Genomic DNA, 27,187 nt, shown 5'->3' on the forward strand with positions numbered 1-27,187 from the left:
GACGTTTCGCGGGAATCATTCAACTTGCGACACACTGTTGTAAAACCTTCGGGAAAACTTTGCTAGACGTGGGAGAACATTGGGCATGTTAAATGTTTCGTCTTATTAAGAACATAGTGCATATCGGTAGAATCGGATTTCTGCACCACAGCGTAGGTAACGTTGTTTTAAGCAGGTTGGCCAATGTAAAAGAAGCGCTAAAGGCCAAATGTCAATTCGGCTGCCGCACATAATCTCATTGTCCATCATTTGTAATAATCTTCTTCCCATATCTGTTTTACGTGAATAACCAATCTTAAATGAGAGGATATCTATAGGGAAACAATACAGTTACAAGATGGGCTGGATGTACAATCTTGTCCGTTGTACTATATTATCAGATACAAAACTTTACACATAAAGTACTACATCAGTGGTATTTATTTCGACTGGGATTGTTTGTTAACGAGGTCCTGGTATGTGGCTTGTTTCTGTATACTCGGTTCTTAAAGTAACTCCACAGAAAAGAATGCGTTATTGACAGATATAGGATCAAGACTTCAGCTCCATCACCAACACTATACTCACGTTGGTAACCTCTTTGTGTGGGGGGAAACTGAATTAGTAAGATAGTAATTTTCCATAATAATATTGAATATTGAACTCCATTTTTATAGTGAGCTCCTCCGTGGCTAGCGGTTAGCGTACGCGCCTTTGGTTCCGTAGGTACCGTCTCATATAGCCTCGCTGCTGAAAGGGACGATAAACTCAAAATCAACTCAACTGAATTTTAATAGTTACGTGACTCCTAAAACCAATTATCGATCTGCACAAGAACGCAAGATCGATATGCATAGAAATCGAAATTCTTGATTTTGTGCATCTTTAATTTACGTAATGTAGCTATTTTTACATGCCAACTATGAACGCACAGATATAACTAAAATGCACACCTACTGAAATATCCTGTGTATAATTTATCCTTCTGGCACTTACGTTAAGAGCAAGCTGGAGTGAATGCAGCCAGTATGAATTAAGAGTTTCTCTTTAACACGGACCATAAAACTTTTCATTAGGTAACTCCGGTCTATGATTTAAAAAAAAATGGCAGAATACTACAACGTAAACAACATAGTTAATGCAGGTCTACTAATGGAAGTTTTATGGGCGTATTGAGGTCGTTATTTATTATCTTAATAATAAATAGCTAATTTCTCAGTCTATCACGCTAATCTAATAGTAAGTAGTTACGCTAAAAATATGTCGCCACCTGCGCTATTATTTGCCTTTCTGACGTTTATTGATGTCACTACCTGCGCCAACGCTTTCCTACCTGACTTTAATAGAATGAAATAGTGATGTCGTCATTTCCTTTCCGTTACTATGGTGATCGCCATGTTTTTTTCTATACAAACGCGTGGAGCGAATGCTGTATTTTAAAGTCTAGTACAAATAAGGAAAACGGCTGTAAATTTATTATTACTATTATTATTTATTTGTAATTATGAAATGTTTTAACGACTGATAAAGTTAGTGTGAAATTGTACAGATTTAGAATAAGGAAACTACGAAGAAAATCAATAAAATTCGTAAGGAAAGAGTAACATCTAAGGAATTTATTTCTAAAAGTGCTACCCTACGTCTTTAAGTGATAAGGTAGAAGTCAAATAATTAATGTAAACGTCATTATCATGTAATCCACCTTAAGAAGCAATTATAGACAATATAATCACCCTAACGTGCAGATTGACAAACTGTCGGCACAAGGAAAACTGTAAAAATACATAATTTGAAATTATATCTATCTATCTATCTATCTATCTATCTATCTATCTATCTATCTATCTATCTATCTATCTATCTATCTATCTATCTATCTAATCTATATCTATATCTATATCTATATATATATATATATATATATATATAGAGAGAGAGAGAGAGAGATATTTACGATGTTCATTTTATTGGGACATTTACTTCCCTTATGTTCATTCTTGATAATGGAAGTGCACAATATTAATGTCTACAGTATTATAGAAGAAAGGGCAAAAAAGCAAGCTTTTGGAAATGTTCAATTCGGACCATCACTGGATATAGTTCAGATCTTTTCTTATATTCCCTACCAACTTTTTTTCTAAAGCATTTAGAAACAGTACAGTAAGAAAGTATCCAATTATGAATGATTCAGCGTATATACTAAACAACTGTTAAACATTAATCCTGTTCACGTATGCAATGTTATGGTACTTATATTAATGAATCAAAAATTTTCCAGAATCATTTAAAGTTAATATCTAATTATTAGAACAACCCAAAAGCATAAAAAGCATAATAGCAATTTAGACATATGGTTGGTACCTTGAACATGGTTGTGGTTGTTTAAGGGTCCAGAATAAACTAATTTTAAAAGCATAATAAAGCATAATTTTAGAAAATAAAGCATAAAGCATAATTTAAAATATATAGCACAATTCTTGGAAAATTCTGTTTAACTGCAAATTTAACATACTGTATTAATATTTTTAAGACCAATATTTACAAAGCAAAATCATTGAGAACATAATAATGTAACAATGAAAAGCTATTTTTTAATACTGTGAATATTTTGGTGTAATTTTTTGATGTGGTTGAAAAAAAGGAAAAAATAGAAGAAAACTTTCCGCCAACAATGAATAGTGCACAAGAACTCAACACTATGTTGTTATGTGTACCTCTTGAACTTGAGTACCTTCTGTACCTTTTGGTGGCATCTTTTACTTTCCCTATCTGTATATATGCACCTCTAAGGAGCACACAAGTGATAAAAACTGACTCGAGTAAAGCATGCCTCTTTACAGTGCATTAAGTAGAAAGTTCATTAAATATGAAATAAACTGGTTGCATAAAATATTAATAAATATATCAAGATATTTAGAATATTTAATGTATAGTAAATATTATACATTATTCACAATTAATATAACAATAAAGCATAATTTGGAAAAAATAAAGCATAATTACACAAAAACTAAAGCATAATGTAGGTTGCTCTACTAATTATGAACAAAGATTAGTATAATTTTCTTATATATATATATATATATATATATATATATATATATATATATATATATATATATATATATATATATATATATATATAATATTTAGTTTCATTGATTAACAGTATTTAAAGAGAAACACAAATGTTTCGTTCACTCTAATGTTTGCAACTCCGAAATATTTCATTACTGTTTTCGCTTTGCATTTAGGTTCTTTAGGTATTTAGGCTACTTGTTGTTTAGAAAATAAAATGGCGATCACCATGGCAACGGAAAGGATGTGACATCACACTATTTCAGTCTATTGCTGACGTCACCTGAGCTATCGGATTTTAAACTGTGCAGGCAATTAGCCAATTTTAAAGCTATTAGTATTAATAATAATTCTCTTATAGAGTATATCTGACTTAACGTATCTGTTGATTATGTTAAACTGCTCTAACAATAAAAATAATCATGGACTCATAAAAGAGACCTCGATAACTCGAAGCTGAACGGGGACCGCGGTAATTCAGTGGTAGAGTGTTCACCCCTGCTGCATGGGGTCCTTGGTTCGATCTCAGCTCGCACCAAGTGGTGGACAAACACCGTGTGCGTGGGTTTTCTCGGGATTTTCCCCTTTCCTCCCTTTCTTCATTCCACCATTTTATTCATTTCTCATCATCGTTTTCTTTAGCCTAGCCGGCATAACCGTGGAACGTAAAACAGATGTCGTTTTTCATTTGCATTTCGTAGCTGAAGGGAATAGATAAAAATTCGATTTATCGAGGTTTTTGAGTAAATCAAGGTTCGAGTTACCAACGTGGCTACAAAAATTGGACCGTGGTTCCCCGTTCCATATGAAAAGTGACTATATAACCAGTATAACTCAGTTTTATTCATTCATAAATCGAAGTTTCGAAAAGTGTTTTTTTTTTTTTTTTTTAATTAAATAAGATGTCTAGTAAAACTGAAATACTGGACATGAGTGAAACACAGTTACAGTACAGGTTAGAGCAATGATAGGATTAGCAACAATGAGAATGACGTAAAAACATAGAGCTATAGCTTCGAGTTATCGAGGCCACATCAAGAGAAATTCGACTTATAGAGGAAAACTTCTACTCGTAGAGGTTCGCATATACGAAAGTTCGACTTACCGAGATTTTAAAATATGATTATGAAACCTTTAAAATGCGAGTTATCGAGATTGTAATTTTTAAACATTCGTCTTACAGACCTTATTTTATCATTGTGTGTTATGGAGAGTTCAAAGGAGTGTGAAAAAATGTGAGTTATCAAGGAACTTGAGTTATCGATGTCCAATACCCCTAAGCTGAGAATCAAACTTTCTATCTCTCACTCCAAAGATAACTCTAACAATGAGGGGACTCAAACGGAGGAAATATTATTGATCTATTTTAATAGAACGAGTCTGGAAAGTCACGTGGATGTATTTCTGGCTAGAAATAACTTTGTAACTATCTTTCTTGTTCAGTTTTAATGAAGCATGTGCCTTGAACGTCACGCGAGGGTATACCAGACTACGAAGAACTTTATAAATTTAATTTTGCAACAAAACTCCTCTTTGTTCTCACAGAGAATGCTAATCTAATTTCAGACTATTTCTTTGGCTTCGAACTTTGAATTCTTTTCTCATCGATTCTTTGTCGTTAGTTCAAACAAGTACAGGGTATTAATTTATTATATACTGTAATTTCCTGAAGTAAGAAAAGGGAACGCATGTGCAGTGACGTAGGAATCCTGTACAGCACGTGCATTGTACTAGTAGACGCTATGAATAGGCTTATCTTTACATAAAAGGGTTCTTAGTTGTGCTGGCTCGAAACGAGATATTTAAAGCTTCCGCAAAAGAAGAAAAAAAATACAGAATGCAAAAAGCAAATAGCGGTATTAATCTTTCTATTGTGCTGCCAAAATGTCTTGAACCGTGGCAAAAATGCGAACTAAAGCTCACACCCTCACACACCCACGCGTTGAGCCAATAAGGGTTCAGCTGTTGCCAAGCGAGAGAAAGCGAGTGGAATTCCTTCAGCCGATAGCAGCGCTTGCAACGGAAGACTAGGGATCAAGTCAATGTGGTATATTTTTAGTACCTGTATACCAGAGATACAAATAAGCAACAAAATTTTAATAGCCCAAGAAAAAAAAAACTACTAGCCCACATCCCACAATAGAAATTATTTACTTACCTTCGGTATGACATTAAATACTCATACTCACCCCGGGCGAGTGGGTGAGTGGTTATTTGCATCCCTGCTGTATACAGACTATGATGCATACACGCAGTGATGCCAACCTGACGCATTATAAAATCCCATCTCTAGAAGCAGAAATTCCCATTTTGCTCTTGAATTTCGTTCATTATACTAATTGCAATTTATATATAAAAGGGGAAGCAGTCTCCAAATATAACGTTTTCAATCTAAAGTGAAGGTATTTTTTTTAAATCGGATGAGCCGTTTGAGTTGTACATTCTTTATGCGTCCAATGTTAAATGAAAATGCAACGTTGCCATTTGGGCCCAGAACATAAGCGAATGAAGTTACTATCTTTTACGCTAACATGTCGATGGCCATCCCCCATTTCAAACTGTAACTTCATTCACTTATGTTGCGGGTCCAGGTAAGTGGCATCGTTGCATTTTGATTTAATATTGGGCGCATAACGAGTGTACAGCCCAAACGGCTTGTCCGATTTAAAATTTCTTCACTTTAGATTGAAAACATCATATTTGGAGACGGTTTCCCCTCTTACATTTTGTTGTAACTCTGATGATAACAGTTACTCTACATCAGGGGACTTTTGAGACACCTTTATATATAAAATTAAAAATCCCATGTATATATGGTGCTAATTTCGACGAAAATTCCCCTTATTCCCTTTATTACTAAAAATCAATGGTAAAAAATCCCACAAAATGGGCTTTTCCAATGGTTAGCATCACTGCATGTATGACAAGTTCTGGGTAGTAAGGGAACAGAAGTCACGTGCAGTGTGAATGCTCGGAAATTACATGTGAAGTGTTCGAGTAATACCAATTTGATCTGTGGCAACAGTTTTCGTGCAAATGGAAGTCGTTCCAACTACTCTACAATCTTATGTGCTAAAATGATATTTTTATATGTTTCTGGCCAATACTTTTCGACAATGAGATCTCAGAAATAACAAGTTCTAGAAACGTGCTGTTTTACTGGTCTGTTTCAAATTCTGTGTAAACCTGCAGTTTTCATTCAAATTTTCAAAGATAGTGCAGTTAATGTCCTATTCAACATTTTATGGGCCGTTTTAAGCCCATAAGAATAATATTGTAGCTAGGGCGAAGATGAGGTTAATATCTTTGTTAGGCAACCAGCAGAAGAGTGATGTACACCGTGTTGACGGACATTGCAGGCGCTTTGCTTAAATCTGAGTGGCAAAACGTACTGCATGTTGGCAATTTGATTTATTAGAAAAAAATCCACTTGATATCGTGTCACTTTTACAAATTTGCAACAAACTTATCCAACATCTATACATTAAATGCTGTTTATATATAGCAATTCAGTTCCTTTGTAAGTTTCCTGTCCTTTACTTGTGATTGAGATATGCACAGTGGGAAGCAGATTCATAGTCATAACAGAACGATGCGCTGAATTGACATCGTTGGTTCAGCTAGTAACACAATAATAATAATAATAATAATAATAATAATAATAATAATAATAATAATAATAATAATAATATAACATAATATAATATAATATAATAATAAATGTAAAATGTAAATTGTGCACTGTTCAAGGAATGTAATATTTTGTAGTTTTGCCAGCGGACTTAATGCAAAGTGGGATCTTATTGTTGTCTAATTTCTAATTTTAATTAACTTTGAATGTTACAAATTTGAATGAGGCCGTCGGTTTTAACAATATTTCATTGTTAAATTTTAATGTAAATAATTAGGCAAAAATTGCTTTGTTGTTACAATATATATATATATATATATATATATATATATATATATATATAACTTACTATTTAAAAAAAATATATATAATAATAAATCTATTCTGACCCCTCAAAGTGAATTTTGAAGAAACAGGCCTACGTTCAGTTTGCCCTTAGGGAATTACTCGTAAATAAGTTAGTTTAACACTGTAACTCGTTAGCGTTACGTTAAATCACGAAAAACCTAATGGTGTTACTGTTACTTCTTTAGATGAAATGATAGAAAATTGACAAATTTCCTTAACGGTGTTGAGTACGTATGCCATCAGTATTCTTCTTTATTCATTTATATAGGAAACTATTTTCGTTTTTTTTTTTCTTTGAAATAAATTGGAATTTTAATAGTCTGTTCTTGAAGTATGCTTCAATCTCCTTTGCTTCTTCAAAATAAATTTAAATTATATAGAACGGAGTTTCTGAACAGACCTTTGTGGGAGCCCTAGAGGGATACATATTTCAACGATATAAAACTGGCTCCTTTATAATTATTATTGATTTGAGCCATTAAGAATGAAGACAACTTCTAAGTAATCACTTCCGTTTATTTTTTTTCTGTATTCCATATATTATGTTGTCATGCCAACGACGTATTATCAACCTTATTATTTTAAACATTCGAATATCTATATTTTATAAACATTCACATTACATTTCTTTTTCTTCTTCTGCCTATATAAATCAGCAGGCTAGTATTAATATATAATGTACCACTGTACAAGCCTAGTATTAATATACAAGGTACCAGAGTACCGTTGTAATATGGACCACGAAAGGAGATGAAAAAGATAAATGTAATTAGGGCCTAGTAGCGGAAATATATATTATTAAAGATTATGTTGAATTTATTTTGATTCATATTTTTATTTCCATACCTTCTCATCTATATTATAAAAGAGAACGTACAAATCCTTTGTTCCCTCATCACGCTAATACGGCTGAACCAATTTCTTTTATTTTTGGGGGGTTATTAGGATTTGGACCCTAGATGGTTTTTATCATATCACTTTAATTTTTAATTACCAGTGTCTTGAGATAAGTGACCATTCAAGTGTCCATACGTACAAATCCTTTGTTAGTTCATCATAGGTATAAAAATAAACGCATGTATATGCAACCCGCATGACCGTGTCACTCGGCGGGTTAACATAAATGACAGGCGCTATAATGTTAAAATTTACTGCAATTTGAAAGCGAAAAAGTAAAAATTATCTAAGTAACAAAGTTTATTGCGTTCCGGGGTGACCGCAGCGAAGCGGGGTGAACGCTGCTAGTTATATATATATATATATAATATAATATAAGGGGAAAATAGTTATTAACGTAATATAATAGGCTAAAACTCAAAGGTGCTGCAGGTATTCAGCATATTTAGGACAGCAACACATTAGCCAGAGTCAGAAGAACCAATGCGCGGCAGAGAGAGTCAAGAGAGAATGTGGAGAGGCTTAAGTGCGTCACTGGCGTCGTCTGAATCGAATCTGATGAATCAAAATCAAAATACTCTTTCCGACAAAAGTTTTATATATACAAAGTAATACAGTTTCTTCAAATATATTTGGCTAAAATCTGGGGGACGCTCCCCCCGACCCCCCGCTAACATCACCCATGATTTGAGTCACAACACTGGAGAGATCTTTGTCTAGCACATACTTGAGGAAACTTGCAGTACGAGGCATTGTTTCAGCGTAGTGAACTTTGACTCAGCTATTTTTCCCTCTCGTCAGTGTGTGACTGATCTTAAGATGAATATGAAAGCTGAAGTTTGGCCAACAGATGGCGGCACTTCTCATATTTCCAGTTTTATATTTTGTAGGGAGTGACAGTTATTCAAAATAAATGAAATTTAAGAGATGAATATTCAAACTCATTTTAAAGAAAGGTTGAATAAATAATCAGCAAATATTCGTACATTTTTAAAATTATCTTGCTTTTATTCATTGTAGAGTGCACTTAATTTATTTTTCAGAAACATGCTTCCACAAATGAAGTACTCTCGACAATACACAGGAACAAGATATGAATAAAGTACATGATTATTCTGTAATTCAAATTTGTTTTTGAGCAAAATTCCAACACCTATCTCTTGAATTTGATTTGTTACGAATATTGTCGCTCCTTTAATATATTTTAAAAATGGACACACGTGGTGACATCTGTTGGTTATTGACGTATTTTTAAACTCTCCTTAATATAGAAGAATTCTCTGTTCTGTAGACGTGAAACGTTATTATTTATATTAACTGCTAAAAGTAGATAACAAAATACACCCGTTTCCACAATTACAGCAACAAGTAGCGGTTTAACCTTTTCACACATGTATAGGCCAGTCTTAAGCAAGTTTGCTTTTAAAATGTAAGTCGATAGAGTTAGCAGCACCTTCGTGGCTATATGGTTAGCCTACTCAGTTTCTGCGCGGGACACTAGAGTTCTATTCCCGGCGGGGTCTCATCAGGTTCGCATCCCACGTTAACCTGTAGGATTCAGGTCTCATTGCCTCAGTACTGAAAGGTACGCTAAATGCGAATCTAACCAACCAGTTAATAGCGTTACGAAAGTAATATTGTTATTGTTACTTAAAATGTTACTTCTTCGTTTGCAGTTTAAGGTAAACTTACCTTTAAATGTTTTTTTTTTTTTAAATTCGCTGATAATTCCTTGAAGTTGACGAATACAAATAAGAGGCGACAATTTTTTTACACTGTAATTTCTTCCATTTGCTTTCTCCTCTGCTATGGTTTCTTTCTTTCTATTCCTATTTCTTTCTTTTACTTTTTCTTTCTGTTTTTCCTTACCTTTTCTTTCTTTACAATGCTTTTACTATTTTACTTTTCTGCCTGTTTGTTTGTTCAAGTCAAATTTTGACACTTCAAGTTTCACGCAAGTTTCACGAGAGCTTTGAATTTGTGTAGACACACAAACCCCATGACAACACAATATTTTCATATAATTTTCGCTCCAGTTTATGGTTTTACTATAAAATTAAGTTGCAACAAATATTTGGACTTATAACGTTATCTTATTTAATATATTGCCCACAGTTCGTATATATATATATATATATATATATATTAGTTATTACGTAAGTTAAGGATAGCTTGAAGAAACATACTCTAGTTTAAAATGCACAAAAATTCTAAATTTGACGATACTAACGTATTTTACTGCTCCATTCAATTATGCATCTAACAACTATGGCGACACTCACGTCTCCTTAACGACGGTTAGCATCATCATAGCAACGTACAAACAAAATATCTATATCAACTTACTAAAAATATTTTTTGTTCTATAGATAGTGCTTGAGCACGGCTGCTATGATCACAATCGAAATAAATAATAGACAACGTTATCGTTGTAGACTTCATAAGGCAACGTCAGTTAATTAAGCATTACTTCAGTAGATAGCAGAGTAGTTCAATGCTTGCTCGGAATCTTTTATGTGGCGTCTTTTAACGAAAAGTTACGTACTTTTTGTTGTCTTCCATAAGTGTTCTTTCCTTTATTCGAAGTCAACGTTCAAAATGAACTTTTTAAGTTTACACATCGAAATCATGTTGCATTTTCAAGTTAAGGAACTAAAAAGTAAACAATTGATTGCAGCATATTGTAATTAAGAACTAACAGTAAATAATGTACACTCATGTCCAAAATTATTGTCAAATGTCTATAAATATGTTGTTTTACGAATATAATTTGATAACGAATTCGCCCGGTATTTCTTATAATGTTAGTATGTGTATAATGGGCAAAGACATGTATGTTCCAAATTTAATGTCAAAAGAGCAGTAAATAAGAACAATAAAACGAAAATAAAACTTTCTTGTCCATTTAACATCATTTTGTTTTACTCATTCTAATTTTCGTATTTATAATTCTCTTCCTATGAAATTTACCACAAATATACATTTCCCAATTATACACATAGTAACAGTTTTAAAAATACCCTGCAAAATCTTTATCAAATTATATCCCACAACAAGACAGTTATAGATATGCCACAATCATTTTGGACATGAGTGTAGCCTACATAAAATAGTTTAAAAACAATAATTTATAAATGTACTAGAAATGAGTTTTTTGTGGAGTAAAATGTAGAAATTGGGCCTAGATTTAAAACCTTTGCTGTTCTACGTAAGTTTATGGATAAAGTTTTTATGGATAAAACGTTATATTGTACCCGGTGCCAGGCACGCACCCAGAAATCTTTTGTTGGAAGGGATCCAATAATACTAGAAGTCACTACGTCTATTGATCTATGTAATGTTGAATGGGTATTATTTTGCACCCAAAAAGGAGATAAGTTCTTAAGTGATTGTAAAAATATTATTTTAAAAAAAAAGATTGATTGTTTTTATGAGAGAGAGTACCGTAAACTGGGTATACTTTGGCCCTTTAAAGGCAACTTTGGCCCAAAGGAAGAGAAAGATTTGATTTCTTTCTACATGGTTATTATGGTTTCTATTAGTAAGAAAAGTTATGGATTGAAGTATTACAACATTAAGAACACATGTATATTGACGGTAGTGATTTGTTTCCAGAAGTAGGAAGCAAAAACGCTAGCAATTGTTAGCAAGTAAACTTTTTTATCATATTTCAAGTTTTGTTCATTGCATTAAATTGTGCATATCCTGAATGCACAAGTAAGTAGAATATAAAAACATGTTCATTAGCGAATATTAATAAGCTAACGTCTTAAATATTTGTTCAATTACACACAAACTATTAAGCGTTTAATTGCGTGGGGTAACATTGGCCCATATTTTCTGTGTTGGAAATGGCCCAATATTAAAGATGAAATGGTATACAAATGGTGTGATGTGATGTAATAAGGAAGATAAACTCCCACTAGCTTCCAAAAGAGGATAATATACAGTGCCTGAATTGCAGATCTTTTTCCTAAAACTGAGTTCTGGTACCGGTAAAGTACTCTACTGCAATGAAGAATAAGGTGCTCTTATTTTTGGATGTTAAGTATTCATGCACTTAGATTTTCATTGAACAATATATTTGTTTGCCTCTAAATTGAACAAAATGATTTAACCCCTATGTTTGTAATACAGGTATTTTAAGTTAAGTATTCAGAAATTGTAGCATTCATTTATAGATGTTTCGTATTCACCCAAGCAGAATACAAATATTATCTTTGAACGATACAAATATTTCTCGTTCGATTAAAATTGAGTAAAAGATTTATAATTTCACCAATGTGTTTACAATACCCTCTTCTTCTCTTCTGTTTTTAAATACAGTGCTACAATAATACTTTCGTGTATTAATTAGTCATTTTGACAAATGGGCTAAAGTTACCCCAATCGTGAAAATTCTTGCATGGCATCAAAAAATTGGAACTATCATCATTCTTCGTCACACTGATTATTTACTGCTTTCAAAAGAAAGCCAAAGGATTGCATTTTAACAAGGAGAAATGTCATTAAATTACCTCCCTAATCTTAGAAGATATTAGAATGGGAAGTTTGAAAATAAAAGAAAAATGGGCCAAAGTATACCCAATTTACGGTACAGATGAAATGTAAGACCGAATTTTCTTTCTAAATCAATCATTTCTCCGTTAAACAAGAATAGTTTTATTTTTAAAACATGTACAAACATGTCCAGTGACGAAGTTTTGGGGTTAGGGAGTCCGGCCTGGGAACTGTATGTTAGATACTAATTTCCGACATTTGCCTGGTGTGAATGAGGGAAATCCAGGAAACATCTCACTCAGGATGACTGGCCTTAGAAAAGCTGTTACACCTTTTCGACTGTGTGTCCTCACCAGGAATCGAACCCGGGACACTACTTATTCTGAAGCTGTATGAAGCTTTTTTTCCTTAGTCGTAAAATAAAATTTAAGTTTTCACCGATTTGATATGCCTCAAGAGCCGCCACTTATAATGTTATATCTCGTACTATAATACAATTTTCGTTTTTGAGAAAGCAAGACACCGTTAACTAGACTGATGAAGAAATCAGTAAAATAAAATAATCACCAAAATTCCAGTTCATTTGAAAGAAGTTAAAAATCTGTATCTTTGGGAAAGAAAAGAAAGATGGTGCAGGTATTAATCATCTTTAAGGATAAAAAAAAAAAACTATCAAGCGCGCGCTCAGAAATTGTTGCTGCGAGGAGTCCAAAGTTTGAGGAGGAGATCCAATACTACAAAACACCACATCTATGTACTGGAGTTTTTCTACATCCGACAATAAATAAAATTGATAAATGCTGCCACCTATAGACCCTATTCTCAGAAAAAAAAAATAGAACGATAAGACTATTCATGGCTTTGGATTGATTGTTTTAACAAAATAGACACTGACCAAAGCTTAAAACACACTTTATTTTAAATTATAATTGGATTGGCTGAAGGCCTCAGTAAAATAAATAAATAAAAATAAAGAAGTACAACAATGACTATATAACTCTACATATATATATATATATATATATATATATATATATATATATATATATATATATATATATATGTGTGTGTGTGTGTGTGTCTGTTTAAAAAATTTAAACTTTTTTATAACAATGACTATATATATGTCTGTATTTTCATTAATTTCGATAGTGTCTGAAGAAGGGTATGCTAGAAACAGTTAGAAATTATAATTTAAAATAAAGTGGGTTTTAAGCTTTGGTCGGTGTCTCTTTTGTTAAAAGAACGATATTGTTTTTATAAGATAGAATATAGATGAAGGGTAAAACCAAATCTTCATGCAACATCAATCACTTCTCTTCTGAACAAGTACAGCATTACAAATTTGCGTGGAGGACCCGGTGGACCCGTGCACCCGTGAGAACTAATTTATTCTGACTTTTTAAGCATGCACCGTCAATTCGACGTAAGGGTTTTCTAAACCGGAAGATTTGTTCGCAGTAGGGGTGTAAGCATATTTAAATATTGAATAGGTATTAAAGAACTAGAAAAGACAATTAAACCAAAATGGACCATATCCTTGAAATATTGCCGTAATAGAGCACTATATATATAAAATATCACAAATGGTAAAATAAATGAAGTAGACAAGTAGGCTATTCGTATTTTCAACACAGTTCAACTGCTAATCTACAGGGATTTCCAACTTCTCCTCTGTAGCATTAATTGGAAATCATGCATTCCTGTCGTTCGGTACATTTGTATTGATCCGTACTGCTCGCTTGTACAGTGCCTGCTTAATGCCATTTTATCTGCTTTCCACGTGAATGTGTCCTGGTTTCGAGGTCAATTAAGGACCAATGTACTGTCCAGTGCAGGTCACCTTTGTGTCACGTGATACCTTGGGCCCATGAAACAGGTAGTGGCATTTCTTTTTCCGTAATCGAATAATAATAATGGGATTAAGGATTACCTTTGTGTACACGCTAACTCCCATTTCATTAAAGATAGAAAGAAAGAAAAAAACAAGAACTTTTTTTTTTTTTTTTTAATCCTTGAACCTGCCATGTAGTTAATTCCAGTTCTTTTTAACAATATATAATTGACCTTCAACTGCAAAAAGTTCAATTTATTCTTTTCGGTTGTTAATATTAATGTGTTTGAGCTCAATCAGATCTTTCATGACGTCAGAGCGTTTTTTTCGTTTGAGGCCTGGAGTATACGGATGCTGAAAGTGCGGCGTTAACGCTGGCCGATTGGGGCAATGGTTATGCCATTGAATGGGTTGATTACAATAAAACTTTGTTTCCCAAGAATACAGTCTCCGCTTTAATCCCTTTATTGAAACCGGAGGTTGTAAGAGTCTATTGCTTCTTTTCAAATATAAATTTAGCATCAGTTCCGAGAGTTGGTTCCATCTTCGCCCTGATGCGCCTATTGAAACCGGAATAAAGAAATCTATCATTCTGGTCTGATCCAGGGTGTTTTTTATTGCTCAGACGCGCCTCTTCGGTTTCGGCACCTGAAGATTTAAACCGAAACGGGCTATCATCATTACAACCTTCTCTTCCTTCTTTATTTCATCATTCATTTTCCTTTTTTAGAGTGGGGACAAGGACGAGGGTTGGGTTACGAAACCACAAACATTGAACAGACAAAACAATCAAAACAACAAAATAAAATTTAAAGAAATCAAAAAACAGCAAATCCTAACTACTAACTGCTATTCTCTAATGATTATTTAAGTCTTCTTTATCTAATCAAACTAATCTACTCTAGTTTCTGACTCAAGTCGAGCTTAACATTGATCCTATCATAAATATCATCATTCATTGCTTTTAGTCTATACTTAACTCATCCATGTAGTATTCCCTCTTTTTCTTTGTTTCATTTTCTTCAGATTTTCCCTGTATGACTTGGTTTTTCACCTTTGTATATAATTTGATTCTTTCCTGTATGTTTTTTTTTATTATTATTATTAATTTACCACATTTTCCTACAAAACCACTAAACACACACTTCACTTATCACTATTAAGCACTGTCCACACTGGTATTTATAATATTACACTAATACACTATCACACTCCTGTGTGTGAAACACAGTTTAACGTCTAATTCCACTACACACACTACACTTGTTCCGTTCCTTTCGTGCATTCTTCGTTAAATCTTGTCTATCCCATGTGAGATGATTTTGTTTTTGATATATGTTCCTCGATTGTTTTCTGTAACACTGCTACTTAGAGCTACTTTTAAGAGCTCCAAATTCTGGGATGAGCCTTATTTATGTATAAAATAAGAAAGTTTACCCCCCTCTGGATCCGCCCCTGGTTTTGATCCTTAAAGTTTGAAAGTTTACTAAAGTTACGTAAGGTAAAATGAAACTCGTTAGACTTCCAAATTATACTATGTATAAGTATCAGAAGACTTACTGAACGATTGTTTCCATCTGTCTGAAGCAGGTATCAGAGCATAGAAAATAGAGATACCGAGAAGCTCTTCTTAGATAGGAAGGAGCGAAACCGGTTTTTATACAAACCACACCGCGTTTTCTCGAAAAATTGAAAACTGACATTTTGATTTTCTCCAAAGCCGGTTCGGGTTTTTAAACCGAAACCGGTTATTGATAGAAAACCGAACCGGTGTTAAGAACCGAAACAGATTTTTGCTAGAAAACTGAATTCCCAAACCTGTTTCGGTTTTTCAAAAAAAAAAAAAAAGTCTTTTGTGCTCACCACTAATTTTTAGAACCAATTTAGGTCCAAGAATAGGTTTCATTTCCTCCATTAACTTACTATTCAAACCAGGAGTGGTAGCAACTAACAATTTCCAGCTTTGATCATCATAGAACAACTACCGTAATATATGCGACAAGCTGTTCTCTTAGAAGCGATTCAGCATTGACTATCTGTACCCCCGCATCTCTTTACTAAAACCAAAAGCGGCTGAAATTTATTAGTGCTTCTAAGAAAGTTACTAGTTCAATATTGATTTTCATACAGCAAAAACAAGTTAGCTACAATTTTTTGTTTAATCTACTCAGAATTCCAAGAGTGTGTTCCACCTCGGACATTATTTCTCTCGTATAACTGAAAGTTGTTGAAATCTAGGTGCTCTTTAATCTGGCACGTTCGGGAGTACGGTCGTACCGGATCAGCGATTTTGCATGATTATCGAACGTCAATATAGTTTTAATAAGAATAACAAAGATGATAAAATTACTTTGGATTAAAAATGCAAACGATTAAAACATTTTATGTGATTGCAGACATTCTGAATGAGTGCAGGCGATATAAATATCCTAGTACACAAAATATTTCTTCATTTTTAAATACCATAAATTGTCGAAGATCCTATATTGAAACAACGCATTATAGAGTTTGTTTTCGCCTCTTTCGAGACTATTAATTATTTCTAAATTGTGTTGTATGGTGAGAATAAATTGCTTACGCTTACTAGTTTTATTAGCACCTGAAGGTCTCGTGCTGAGCTTTGAGAACATTTACAGTACAGTGTGCAAATGTGACATGTAAGACCTTAGAAAACACTTCAGCATAAACACTGAACAAAGAAAGGAACTCTGGCAGCAAAATTTCTCCACCTGGCGGTCCGGGTCAACAGATGCCCGAATCCACCCGAAGATAACGCGAGCGATTCGATCGGGGTACCCGACAGGAGCTCATGTCGTTCGGACTCCGTAGTAATCAGTAAATTCTGTCTCATAGCCTTGCTATCAAATCAACTCGATGGGGGCGCTGGCAGAATGTACCGAACTGTAAAACGCTGCATTAAAGAGCATCTACATTGCAGCTCGAAATGATGGACCCGATTTTAGAAATTTAGTCTGAAATATAATAATTATTGTGAGACATACGCTGCAAAATGTTAACTTTCGAAATTTAGTTTCCACGCAGTGTTTCCATTTTTACCGCGAAGAGTCAGCAGCAAGTAGTTAAGGAAAATGGCGTTGACCGGAGGATCGACCTCTCTTTCGCTGTCCATCTCGTTCCCCCGACTTGACTCCATGTGATTTCATCATGTGGTTTTTTTTTAAAGGATCATGCTTACGTACCACCAGTTCCAACAACATTGGATGACCTGTGTGCCCGCATTACAGCAGCCATTAACTGATATTTAACGCAACATACTACAAAAGATTTGGCAGCAGATCGGCATGATGTGTGCCACACTTGATATGTTTGAAGAAAACTTTCACATCTCACATGTCTGTATATTAAGGTTGGTTTAAAGGGACAAGTTTTGCCGATAGATGGCACTACAGTCTTCGTATCTTTCCCATGTATTTTTTTTTTTTTTTTTAACTTTCACGAAAATTTACAATTTCTCTTATAAATTTCAACCTAGAGACTTCAAAGTTTTAGAGAAGGAACTTCATAACCTATTAAAGGGAACAATCCGTGCCGATTTTTTATTTAGAATTTTCTTCATGTTGAAATGGCTTGATTGTTGAAATGGATACCCAGACCTTTAACAATGGAACTGTTTAAACTGTGAAGAAAATTCTAAATAAAAAATCCGCACGGATTGTTCCCTATAATAGGTTATGAAGTTATTTCTCTAAAAATTTGAAGTCTCTAGGTTGAAATTTATAAGAGAAATTGTAAATTTTCGTGAAAGGTAAAAGATACATGGGAGAGATACGAAGACTGTAGCGACATCTATCGGCAAAAGTTGTCCCTTTACACTAACCTTAATTAGATTTCACAGAAAAAATTTCTGAAATCGGGTCTGTCATTTTGACTTGCCCTGTATTATTCTTGGCCATAATTTCTAGTTTGAATATTAATCTTCATATAGCGAAAACGCTAAGAGATAGCAAGGACTGTCTTTTTTGATATGGCTTCAGCGTCCAAAAAATAAGTTCCATCTTTTACCTTATTCACGTATTACAACTGGAAGTTATAGACCCACTATCAATTTGACCCTGAAAATAAACGCCAGTCTACAGTTTGGATCTTTCCAGACGAAAATCCACCCACGAAAGTGAAGCGACCGCGAAGTGTGGGGAAGAAGATGGTCGCAACTTCTTCTCCAAATCTGATCATATTGCAACTGCTCCACTTGAAGAACAAAGGACTGTTACTGCTCAGTGTTACACCAGTGTTTGCCCAACAAAAGTGTTTCAGAAGCTTCGGGAACGGCGTCCAAGAACTGGATTGCGTGGAATCCTGCTTCATCATGACAACGCGTCCGCACACACGGCCAATATTACAATTCAGTTTTTAGAATCTACGGAGGTCAAACTTATGACTCATCCGCCGTATAGCCCTGACCTGGCCCTGTGTGATTTTTTTTCTGTTCCCCAGGATCAAGTTCGCATGCGTGGGAAGAGATTTTGCAGCCCTGAAGAAGCTGTAGTGGCTTACAAGAATGAACTTTCAACACTTGAAGAAAAAGACTGGCAACACTGCTTCCAAAAGTGGTTTTTCGAGAATGCAAAAGTGTGTAGTGTAATAGTGAATACTTTGAGAAAATGTAAGTGTTAAATTGATTTTAAGTATGTAAGTTATTTCACATCTCAAAACTTTCGTAGTGACCATCGTAGGAATAACTGTTTGAGTTGCTCTTTCATTTGATTTATCATTTATAATTGTATGTTAAATGTAATAAATACTACAAAGCCTTAGAATCTGCTATTCATGTTGAAACACCCTGTATTTCGTTCTATGTATGGTGTAGCTAGTGTCAGTAAAACAAATTATACCTTTATAACTTACATGTGTACACAATTTTAACGAGTCTCGTTGTGATATTTTTCATAAAGATTGAATTAGGATTTACTTATCTCCGTGTTGCCACTCTGAAAAATGAAATCGTTACCACCGCCACTGCTAATATCTGTTGCGCATTAGGATGTAGAGATCGTTTACATGCAAATAAAGATAACTTATTTTCAGTTTCTTTGAAAGATGCCATTGTCCTTACTGTTTGACGACGTTTGCAGTATAAAACTTCTGTTCCTCATATCCAGAGTAAATATTTGCAGGTGGTTCATTCAGAATATAACTATTTTGTTTATTTGTGTTTGCCATATTTCGTTCTGTTTCATATACTTGAAAGACATATATGTGGTTCGTCTTTACTTCCGAGATTCCTGGTTTATTCGAGCAGAAACTAGGAAATAACTTTGCACAAATGCTGCAAGTTTATAGGCTTTCAGTTTGATGAACTTCACAGATGTCGCCGATGCATTTGCGTCATGCAACAGCTTAAGGGTCTTCACTACAGCGCAATTAAACTACCGCTAATTTTAGAGTTTTTCTGCAATATCTTCAAAACAAATAAAAATATTGGAAAAACAGAAACGTAGTGAACTAGACAATACGATTTTGCATGTGATACCGTTACCACAATTCACGTATCTGTTTTTGGTATACCGCTATTTACAGAACCCGTAAAAAATGCTAAATCTATCTTCACTTCCAAATCGAAGACCGATTGTTGTCACCGAATGTATATTAAGTAAAAAAGCTAGAAAATATAAGATAAGTAAAGACTGCAGAATTATTATTACTAATTACGATGGAAACTGTCTTGATCGTATACAAAATATAAAGGTAACCAAGAAAATTCTGTCGCTTTTTGTGAAAGTCTGTGTTCAGTTGGCCCTCACACCGTGAGTTGAATTGAATTGAGATAAGGCGAAGGTCAGTAGTTGATGTGGGTATATCCAACATACTACCTGGTTGTGACGGTTCAGTTACACCGTGAACTTGCATAAGGACTAAATGAACATGAGACCTCCATGAAACGTCATAAGGCGTGTATGTTGTACGAGTTCAAACTGGGGTGAAACGCCGCTGCAGCGGGGCGAAAGATATGCCAGGCCCTTGGTGAGGGTGTCGTGACTATGCGGACAGTGCATCGGTGCTTTAACAAGTTTAAGGATGGTGACGAAACACGCAAAGACGCACTACGCGTTGGAAGACCAAGACATGTGCAAAATGAAGATCTTCAGGCAACAATTGAGAATAGAGCCAGACATGTGACGAACTGGAATTACAATTCAGTATGAATGGAGAAACCATTCGGCATCACCTCCATCAACTTGGGAAGCACTACAAGTTAAGTCGATGGGTCCCACATGATTTGTCTCCGGGTCACACGGCACGTGAGCAGACACCTGTGTTTCTTTGCTGTCTTGTCTGAGAAGGGAGCCATTTCTGCACAAGGTGTTGACATGTGATGAGGAGTGGGTCCTGGACGGCACGGCGCCGTCATCATTGTTTAGCACCCCATGAAACTGTTTCAAAACAGCCGAAACCAGCACTGCACCAGAAGGTCCTTCTGTATGTTCGCTGGACTCCTCGCGGCATCGGAAACTGCTACCAACTGGTGAGAGCATCAATGCAAGAACGTACTGTCAGCAGTTGAGCCGTGATCAAGAAAAACTCAAAATTCTGAAGCCAGCACTTCTGAATCGCAAAGTGGACCTCCTGTTACAGGACAACGCTAAGCCCCGCGTGGCTAGGATTACCGGGGACACCATTCTACGCCTTGGATGGGAAACACTATTGCACTCGTCGTACTCCCCGGACATTGCACCGTCCGATTATCACCTGTTCCATTCCTTGGACAGTGACCTTAAAGGAATCCAGTTGAAATCCGTAGTAGAGGTTTAAAATACACTTGATACCTTCGTCGCTTCACAGTCCACCAAGTTCTACCGCGATGGAATTCATGGCCTTCCAGAATGTTAGCAGAAGGTCGTCAGTGCTGATGGAGACAATTTTTGATCTTCCAGGTCGTCTTCGGTGACATATCGATGTTCGAAGTTGGTGGGTGAAAAAGTGACAGAACTTCCTTGGTTACCTTATATATATATATATATATATATATATATATATATATATATATATATATATATATATATATATATATATATATATATATATATATATATATATATATATATATATACGAGGGCAAGTCAAGAAAGACTTGGACTGATTTTTTTCCCGGCAGTTCTGTTAACGCTGGAGCTTCATAGTTTGGCATACAAGTAGGGTGGGTCTTGCTGTGCATATATATAAAATGTTGTTAAGGAATCATTGCATGTTTGGTAACCACGACTTTTTATTGCAGGTGATGTTCTGCGCCGCCTCTAGAAGTCGCCTGTAGAAGAAATGGAGTCATTACGAGATGAACAATTTGCAGCTATACGGTTCTGCTATCGCTTGGGGAAAAGTGCAACAGAAACTCTAGGAATGTTGAGAGCAGCCTACAAAGATGACGCTCTGCCACGAAGTACCGTGTTCTGGTGGTTCAAAGAGTTTAAAGAGGGCCGAATGACAATCACGAAAGCTGGTGGACCAGGTGTATCAGCGTCAGCTGTTACTGAGGTGAACATTAACACGGTAGCAGTCATTGTTAGAGAAGATCGCCGCATCAGTATCGACGATCTGGCAGCCGCACTACGCATATCTCATGGCAGTGCCTTCAAAATTTTGCATGACCACCTCCACATGAGCCGAGTGTGTGCGCGATGGATTCCGCGACTCCTGACACCAGAGCAGAAGGCCGTTCGAGTGGAGACTTGCAGGGAGCTGTTGCAAAGGTTTGAGGATGGTGGAGACGCCTACCGCACCGTGCGACTTTTTCTATTCCCTGCCCTAAAATCCAGACTGCGTGGACGCCGCTTCTCCGATAACTCCGAGGTTCTGAAGGTATCGGAGGCGGTTTTGAAAGACCTCTCAAAGAATGGCCTGCGACATGTGTTTGAGGACTGGAAGACTCGAATGAAAAAGTGCATTCAAATGGGCGGGGACTACTTTGAAAAGGATCATGTGCCTGTTGCTGAGTAATAATAAATTGCCTAGAAAAAAAATCAGTCCAAGTCTTTCTTGACTAGCCCTCGTATATATATATATATATATATATATATATATATATATATATATATATATATATATAGTGTTCGGAAACAATAACAACGAACTTCGGAAAATGATTTCTTACACGCAAAGTCTAATGCGCATGTGAGGGCGTCCATTCAGCAATCTCCAAAGCGTTCAGCACTTAAAACAGGTCGGCCAGACGATTTTTTTCTCAGTTCCGAACCTGTTGCTCTAAAGTCTGGTACCCAAAATAGAATAGTTTTCTATGTGGATCAGCATCATATCGGCCAAGTCCGAACCGTATGCGAAATTCCCGTTGAGTAGTAATCACAGAACCACCATTACGAATAGGTTATAATCTTCCACAACAAACTGACGACGCTCACTGCGCCACGCCATTGCGACTGCTGAAAATGGCATATATATCTGTATCGATCGATAGCCTCTCAGCCGCCGTATCCGCACCACAACTCACAAAGCGCCCTTTCCTAATACAGGAGGTCCTTTTGCTGGACCCTGTATTCGAAGATTCTATTATTCGAATTTTAACAGCATTACTTTGTACCATATTTTCATTGGACATTTCGTTCTAAGTTGTGACCCTTTATTTTATTATTCCGAGAAATTTTCTGCGGGCTATAGCCCCGAAATGGAGTGTTCGTACACCCACACATTTTGGTGTGTAATTTAATACTTTTGTGCGAGGAATCTTTTTACTTAAGTTTGTCGGTATTGTTTCCCGAACACCCTGTATATAGGAACTCAAGAAATTTGACAGAAATGTAATACCGTTATTGACGGTTAGCACTATCGCCTTTGGTGCAGGAAACAGTGGTCGATTCGCTAGTCAATGTGTGGATCGGATCCCGCAGTAGACTGGAATCCGTTTCTCATTTACACCAAGTGATGAAGAAAAGATGTTACAATAAACTCCAAATCAATATTTTCATGATAATTGAGGCCCTGTAATTTTATTTGGTGCAAAGTAAGGTTACAGTCTTATTTATAATAGAAAAAATGTTTATATGAGAGTACTGCTAATACGGAAAATGCAAAACATTTAACAGTTACGGATTACATGCAAACACTCTTTGGTCTCATTCCGTACGAGTTAGCGTCAGCACAACGGTAAATATCCATCGTAGTTTGCGATAATCGGTATATAACACAAGTCTCTTGTTGTAGGTTTTATGTTGTATTGCAGTGCGCAAAATTCTGTGGAAATTGACGGAATGGAGCTCCTTAATCTTTGTCTGTCAGTCACGCTAATTTCTAATTAATCAATCATGCTAATAGTTATCACTAGCTGCGCAGCATCCTAAATGACGTCAAAGTATGTCGCTAGAAGGGCACCGATTTCTCAGTAACTTGGAGGAGAGGGATTCAGATGTGTTTGGTTGCAGATAAGGGTCTAAGAAGGCATATACGAGGCACAAGACAAATTGAATTTAAATTATGCCAAATATTGTATATTCATTTAAATAAATACATATAAAAATGTATATTCATAGAAAATACATGGGGACCCACATGAGCATTAGAGACTCTGACCTCCCGGCCCCCAGGATCGGCGCCCGTGCAGGTAATTAGCAAATGAACCCGATGAACGAAAACGAGTGAGAATTGCTTCTCTTACACGAATATATACTACTGAAAGCTACACTATGTGATCAAAAGTATCCGGACACCCCCAAAACATACGTTTTTCATATTAGGTGCATTGTGCTGCCACCTACTGCCAGGTACTCATTATCAGTGACCTCAGTAGTCATTCGACATCGTGAGAAACCAGAATGGGGCGCTCCGCGGAACTCACGGACTTCGAACGTGGTCAGGTGATTGGGTGTCACTTGTGTTAGAAGTCCGTACGCGAGATTTCCACACTCCTAAACATCCCTAGGTCCACTGTGCCTGATGTGATAGTGAAGTAGAAACGTGAAGAGACACGTACAGCACAGAAGGGTACAGGCCAACCTCGTCTGTTGACTGACAGAGACCGCCGACAGTTGAAGAGGGTCGAAAAGTGTAATAGGCAGACATCTATCCAGACCATCACACAGGAATTCCAAACTGCATCAGGATCCACTCCAAGTACTATGACAGTTAGGCGTGAGGTGAGAAAACTTGGATTTCATGGTCAAGCAGCTGCTTATAAGTCACACATCACTCAGGTAAATGCCAAACGACGCCTCGCTTGGTATAAGGAGCGTAAACATTGGACGATTGAACAGTGGAAAAACGTTGTGTGGAGTGACGAATCACGGTACACAATGTGGCGATCCGATGGCAGGGTGTGGGTATGGCGAATGCCCGGTGAACGTCATCTGTCAGCGTGTGTAGTGACAACAGTAAAATTCAGAGGTGTTGGTGTTATGGTGTGGTCCTGTTTTTCTTGGAGGGGGCTTGCACCCCTTGTTGTTTTGCGTGGCACTCAAAACACAGCACAGGCCTACATTGATGTTTTAAGCATCTTCTTGCTTCCCACTGTTGAAGAGCAATTCGGGGATGGCGACTGCATTTTTCAACACAATCGAGCACCTGTTCATACTACACGGCCTGTGGCGGAGTGATTACACGACCATAACATTCCTTTAATGGACTGGCCTGCACAGTGGCCTGACTTGAATCTTATAGAACACCTTTTGGGTGTTTTAAAACGCCAACTTCGTGCCAGGCCTCACCGACCTACATCGATACCTCTCCTCAGTTCAGCACTCCGTGAAGAATGGGCTGCCATCCCCAAGAAACCTTCCAGCACCTGATTGAAAGTAGGCCTACGAGAGTTGAAGCTGTCATCAAGGCTAAGGGTGGGCCAACACCATATTAAATTCCAGCAGTACCGATGGAGGGCGCCACGAACTTGTAAGTCATTTTCAGCCAGGTGTCTGGATACTTTTGATCGCATAGTGTATATTCAAATTACTCCATTCGTTCCAGGAATAACTGGTGAACAGTGCAAGCTCTTTTGCTGCTGACTGTACCTTCGGTGCAACACTACATTGTAGTAATTTCAAACAATGTTGTTTACTTGTCGTCGAATGTAACCAAAGGATGTTGATATATTAAAAAATGTATATTGAATCAAAGTTGACGTTTTAAAGCTGTTCCTTGTCATAAACACACTGAAGAATAATAACCAATCAAAGAACTTTGTACGTGCTTAATGCCGTTCACAAAAGTGGAAACAACTTATTTTTACGATGCTCTGTTGTTTTACTGAAGTTTTCCATTTGAGAGCTTGCACAAACAAAACCTAAAAGCAATTGTGATTGCTAACGTGGGTAGAAATACAGCAACAGAAAGCTCAGTCATCACTTTTAAGGATTTCACCTCTTGCGTTACGGATCACGTGAAACTCGCTAAAATAACAAATGTGCTGCCCAGTAGCTGGAAACAACAATATGATAACATACAGTAAGTACTTAAGCGAAACATTGTTAATTGAACTTTCCACAATGTTTTGTATGCATTTGTGTGTTTTAGTTGTAGACAAATTGTGTAATCGTTGTAACTTATCCATGATTATTCTTGCAAGAACTTTTTTTATGCGTACCCTACGAATCGGCTTACGTCTACGCAGAGGCGGATGGAGAAGTTAAAAACTGGGGGGCCAACCAAAACCCAGACTATGATAGGTACTATATAATGAGTTTGCTATAAACATTTCAAAAAATATATAAATAGCAAAAATAGCCTAGGTCCCCCCGGCCCCGGTCTAGATCCGCCTCTGCGTCTATGCAACGCAAAATTCACATTTTAGTTTGTGATAATCAACATATTGGTTATACGATGTTGTTTGTTGCATATTTTGCGTTGCGGAAGATCCACAAATTTTGCTAATACATACGTGGATGGTCCCTAACAGCGCCACCGATTTGTGTAACTATTGTGTGTGGTGGGGAGGTACATTCAGGTGTGTGTTTCGTTGTTAGATATCCAAGCAAAGATCCAAGTAAAATTATCCAGGTATTGGGGTAACTAAACAAACTTTGGGAAAGTAGCACACTCCCTCAGGTCCCCCAGAATCGGTTTCCGTGTCCCCTGATGATGGTAAAGGAAGTCCACAAGAAAGAGGTTGTCATACCATTTGAAGTAATTTCAGAGTCCCTGTCACGAGGTTCTTTATTATTAATATTAATAGCATAAAATTGTCACGGTAGCAAAGAGGGTAAGAGTGCACTTTATGCAGAACATTTATAGGAAACGATACAGTAAATATAATACGAGCAGTTACACTCTATTAATTTTAACAAATTGGGTCCAAACTTCCCTCACCCTAAGGTAACCTGATCCTACCCTACGTATTTCTAGTTTGCGTCATGTCAACAATGTATAATGGGACTTTGAAGCAATAGTTGAAATTGAAATGTGAAAAGTTATAAAGTCATAAAAAATTAAAACTGAAAGAAGGCGGTTTGAGCCTCTAATAGGGGTTACTTCGCACTGGTCAAAAGTAACCTCTTAGGAAATTATTACTGCTGGTACGTCGTGCTTTCTAATTTTAGGAAAATGTGTTGTTTAGGTAGATGCCGGAATGGATTTCTTATTGGAAAATAAATTATGAACAGTGGCGGATCCAGAAAAATAGTTTGAGGAGGGAGCTTCACTCATAAAAGCTTAGTTTTTTAAATAGAAATCACTAGACTTTTGGGAGGGCTTGAAGCTTATACGCATAGGAATGACTAACACATTTTAAAAAATCATGCAATTTGGGTGGGCTTCAGCCTGAAAGCCCCAAACCCCGTAAATATTCCACTGATTACGTTTGAGATGATATTCGTGGACATAAAGAGCAACCAAAGAATATCAGCTCATGGAGATTTTTGTTTTTCCTGTTCTTGAGTTGACATTTTTGTGGGGCATATGCTAAACTATCAGAATGTGGTTCCTGTGCCGGTACCAGAAAATATATGATTTTCTTTACAAATATCGAT

The 27,187-nt window shown here is 36.1% G+C and overlaps 1 protein-coding gene across 3 annotated transcripts in view; it reads left to right on the plus strand.

Moving 5' to 3' along the window:
• Nucleotides 1-27,187, plus strand: part of gol (ring finger protein goliath) — a 420,378-nt gene that overhangs the window by 275,160 nt on the left and 118,031 nt on the right. Inside the window, exon 1 of one of the 3 annotated variants that reach the window (XM_081738800.1) lies at nt 25,548-25,667. The exons of the other annotated variants lie outside the window; for them this stretch is intronic. Coding sequence (XP_081594926.1) covers nt 25,625-25,667 — 43 coding nt within the window. The 5' untranslated portion in view covers nt 25,548-25,624. Of the gene's footprint in view, nt 1-25,547; nt 25,668-27,187 lie in introns of those variants that run through there. 3 annotated transcript variants of the gene reach the window in all.

Source organism: Thermobia domestica, chromosome 14, assembly GCF_964235325.1.
Source record: "Thermobia domestica chromosome 14, izTheDome1.hap1.1, whole genome shotgun sequence".
Lineage (NCBI taxonomy): Eukaryota > Metazoa > Arthropoda > Insecta > Zygentoma > Lepismatidae > Thermobia > Thermobia domestica.